The sequence below is a fragment of the Pterocles gutturalis genome, unplaced genomic scaffold, assembly GCF_000699245.1.
Source record: "Pterocles gutturalis isolate BGI_N339 unplaced genomic scaffold, ASM69924v1 scaffold34285, whole genome shotgun sequence".
In the NCBI taxonomy this organism is placed as follows: domain Eukaryota; kingdom Metazoa; phylum Chordata; class Aves; order Pterocliformes; family Pteroclidae; genus Pterocles; species Pterocles gutturalis.
Genome location: NW_010141946.1, coordinates 1 through 4,024, shown reverse-complemented (window position 1 = coordinate 4,024; position 4,024 = coordinate 1). Strand labels below are relative to the sequence as shown.

General features: G+C 47.6%; 1 protein-coding gene across 1 annotated transcript; it reads left to right on the top strand.

The window, feature by feature from the left end:
• Positions 1-1,244: 1,244 nt before the first annotated feature.
• On the top strand, positions 1,245-3,062 carry LOC104460073 (mesencephalic astrocyte-derived neurotrophic factor-like; the record flags this gene model as incomplete). Its single annotated transcript, XM_010084213.1, has 3 exons — positions 1,245-1,257; positions 2,009-2,136; positions 2,921-3,062. Coding segments are annotated over exons 1-3 (283 nt in total), but the record flags the coding sequence as incomplete, so codon positions are not given.
• Positions 3,063-4,024: the final 962 nt, after the last annotated feature.

Here is a 4,024-nt window from a genome sequence, read left to right as displayed (position 1 = left end):
GTCAGCCGGGTGAGCGGTGGCGCAGCGCTCCCACGGGAAAAGGAGCGCGGGAGGCTCCTCTGCAGGCTGGGGAGGTGAGCCGCTCGCTTTCCGAAGCGCTCTGCCCCGTCTCCTTTCCGAGCCGGGGGACGGTGACCGGAGCACGGAGGCAGGGAGCTGCTGCGGGCAGAGCACAGGAGGACGCCAGTGCGGTTCCTCGGCTGGACTCCCCCAGGTTACCCATCAGGGATCTGTTTGCCTCGGTTTTGTCCACCGACTGCTGGAGTATGGGGTGTCCTCTCTTCAGTGGGTAAAGGCAGAAGCAGCGTTCAGCTGATCGAAATCAAACTGGGCACTTCATGTACCACTGAAATACAAAAGCCTCTGGGGTGGAAGCTGTTGAGCTGCACAGCAAATTAAACTGCTCTTGCATGGTGGAACAGAACAGATTCCCCAGGTGAAACATGAAAAACTTGAGGTCGGGTTATAGTAACTGATGGGGAGTTTGTGGTACTAATGCTCACCCCTTCCTCTTGGAGGGAGAAAAACAGTAAGACAGAAGGAGGGGGAGGGAACATGGCAAATCAAAACTTTCGGCTGCTGTCCCAGCACTAGGTTGGAAACTTGTTTCAACTGTACTGTAGTTATCGGTACCACTGCCTGCAGCATCTTTATTCTTTCCAAAGGTTTTCACTTCCAAACAGCGCACAGTGGACATCAGTGTGTGTCTGTGACTGGGGACAAACTGATGTGAGGTAAATGATGGTGTTCTATGCATACAAAAATGTCTTCCTAAATGGCCCAGCTTATAATTACTTCTAGTTTTAATATAATGAGAGTAAGTTACTGCTTGGCTTTGTGTGTGTCATACTCAGTTTCCTGTATTTGCCCGTTTCCTGTGCCATGGCTTGTGTTCAGAGTTGAATACAAGTTGCTAATGACAGTAATATTTGCTGATCCCATCCTGTTGGGGTAAACAGATCACATCAGAGACATAACTGGTACCTTTCCTCTAGAGGCAGGCCAGTGCCTGGCACTTGTCTCACACCTGGAAGTCATGAGAATCCTCAGGTCCTCCTGCAGGAGCGGGCTGGGCTGCAGAGCTCTCGGTCCAGGCGATGCCGATGTTCACAGGCAAGTTGTGTGAGCAGCAGAATGAGCGAAATCTGACACGCAGCAAGCTGGCAGTGTCTGTCTCGCTTGCCCTGTCGCACAGATCCTGCGTGCTGCGGTAACCGTAGCTGTCTGCCCTCCTCCCCAGCGACATGCGAGTGTGCTGTGCGTAGTCCGAAGCATATATGGAGCGACTGCTGCCACAGGGACAGCGTAATGTTGTACCTGCCCTTCCCACAGGCGGGAACTTGGATCTCTCCTCTCAGCTGCTGGTGCACTCGTGGGAGTTCCATTATCCTTTAAGACTCTTTCCTTTTTCAATCTGAAACCGATTCAGAAGCTTGTGGGAATGAAGAGAGGAGAAACATGCCAAGTGGACATAGCGTGTGATCACATAATTTATTTTTCTCTTGAAATAACTTACCTATGAACTGAACCAACTTGATAACCAGTGATACTGTATTACTAAAACCAACGCACGTGGAGTCTGTAACAGGATTATGTAGAGATTTGGTTTTCAATCAGAACTGGTTTTGAAGCCCATGATCTGACGAGTTGCTTCCCAAAGCAGCAAGAATAAGACAGAAAATTACATTTACATTTTTGCACAGGCACTGTTTTGTGTTGTATCCCTCAGCTGAATCCTGCTGCTCACTCAGGACAGTGTACAGCAGCCACTGGACACTTCCACAGATCTGGTTTCTCAGATGGTCAAAAATCCAGCAAAAATACTGGGGCATATTGTTGATTCATGTGTGCTCTGAAAGACTTACTGAAATGTGTGTGAAGTCACTGACTGCTAACGCAGCTTCTAGAAGTTCTGTTCTCCAGATCCCTTATTTTTTTTTTTGTGCCCTTTAAGAGCTGCCATGAGATCACTGCAGTGGCAGATAACTCCATCCATCTTCCCTTCCAGTGTGTGTAACGTTCCTGGGAAGGTTCTACCAGAGTCTAAAGGACAATGACGTTGAATTCACACCTGCCAGTATTGAAAAGGAACTCTTGAAATCCTGCAAAGAAGCAAAAGGCAAAGAGAACCGCCTGGTAAGTAGTAGTAGTCAATGATACTTGCCTCTTGAGGGAATAAGTTGTAGAATACTTGGCAAACAAGGGGAACTAGTGCTCCTGAGTTTGTATGATACGGCTTCCTAAGGGCTGTTCTTCCTAGCTCTGTGGCCACAATTGGTTCTGTATTTTTTATAAGAGAGGGCTTGAGGAGTTTGACCTCTCACCTTAAAAAAATATATATATATAAACCGCAATCTGTCAACAGACATCTTACTGGCTGACCTTGTTCCTCCCTGTTACAGAAGCGCTTTTATTTGCTGTAGGACTTCCTTGTCCCTTAAACTGTACTTGGGGTGCTATATAGGTGTTAAAATATTTATGCACTTCGTCTCTTTAGCTGAAAACTAAATAAAGGAAAACCAAATTGCCCTAACTCAAAACAGAAGGTAATCCGCAAATGCAGAGCCCCAAGGAAAAGGCCCTGAACTCTCCAGGAGTACTCCAGAGAGACACCATCAGAGGGGAAACGCTTCAGAAAGTCTTTCACCTTGAATGAAGACTGTATTAATCCAATCTATTTTTTTAAAAAGTTGAGAAATCACAACCAGCCTCAACAGCAATGAAGCAGTGTGATAGGAAACATCTGCTCACTACTCTGGGCTCAGAGTTAGGCTTCCTTCCTGTAGCAGTCCACCTGGAAAGGTTCTGTAGCAGTAAACATCTAGCTGCAGAACCAAGTGAGGAGAGAAGACAGATAGAAAACTCTCCTTTTAGAAGCATTTTTCCATGCATCTCCACCTCATTCTTTTCTTCCCTCTAGTGCTATTATATTGGGGCCACAAGTGATGCAGCCACCAAAATCATTAACGAGGTATCAAAGCCCATGAGTCATCACATCCCCGTGGAAAAGATCTGTGAGAAACTAAAGAAGAAAGACAGTCAGATCTGTGAACTAAAATACGGTGAGTTGCCAACAAAAGGGGAAATGCCTATGCTTTTCTGGGGCATGGGTCACCTGGGGTGAAGCAGCATGCTAAAATGACTCCGTCCTAAGTTCTGTAGCAAGATTGCTAGTCTAATTAGGTTGCACAACCTGGGTTGCTCTCCATGAACATCCTAGAGAGCTTTATGGAGATACTCGGTTAAGATTGTTGGCTACTGACCCTTTTCAGCTTCTGCAGAGACGCTGATCTGCCTTGAAATACTAACTCCCAGGCACATCAGCACTACTGCTCTCAAATCGCTATTTGGAATATCGTCTTTAGATGAATGCTGTAAAGCTTGTCTTGGGGAGCAGCCAGGTGTGTCCTGTGGCCTGGGATGATGTCTCTTGTATGCAGGGTTGGAGCCCTTCGCTAAGCCATGCAGTCCCAGCTGCTCTGCTGCTTGCCAGTAGCAGGCTGATCAACGCTTCTTTCTTACCTCCTCTGGTGTCTGCTCAGAGCGTTCAGCACTCTTCTTACCACCCTCCTTGAACTCTCATGTTCCTAGATGATGTTCTCTTCCTGAAAAGATAATACAAAGCACATTCTTGGAAATACCTCCTTCTGACTGCTTTCCTGTAGCTCTGCCCTTAGAGACGCCCCTTGGATTGTGGCTCTTTACACTTCTCGTTTCTTGTACTAACATCCTGTTGCTTCCTAACGAGCTTTTTGTTATCTCTCCTCTGAAATCCCTCTGCTACCTTTTATTTATCTAGAGGAAGAGAGTATTAAAGCATAGCTGCTCACGTCATAAAGGGGGTTCAGGGCGACGTGGAACCCCTACATCTAAGCTGCAACCAAACTGTCTGGCTCCTAGTAATCTAGTAACAGTGCTGAGCCGTTCTTTCCCCCCCGGGGCCCGGCACCTCTCTCCCTCCGGCATTTTGGCTTCTCGCCTCCAGCACCGGCCGTCGGCCCCGCTCCCCCGGGCTCCCCTCCTG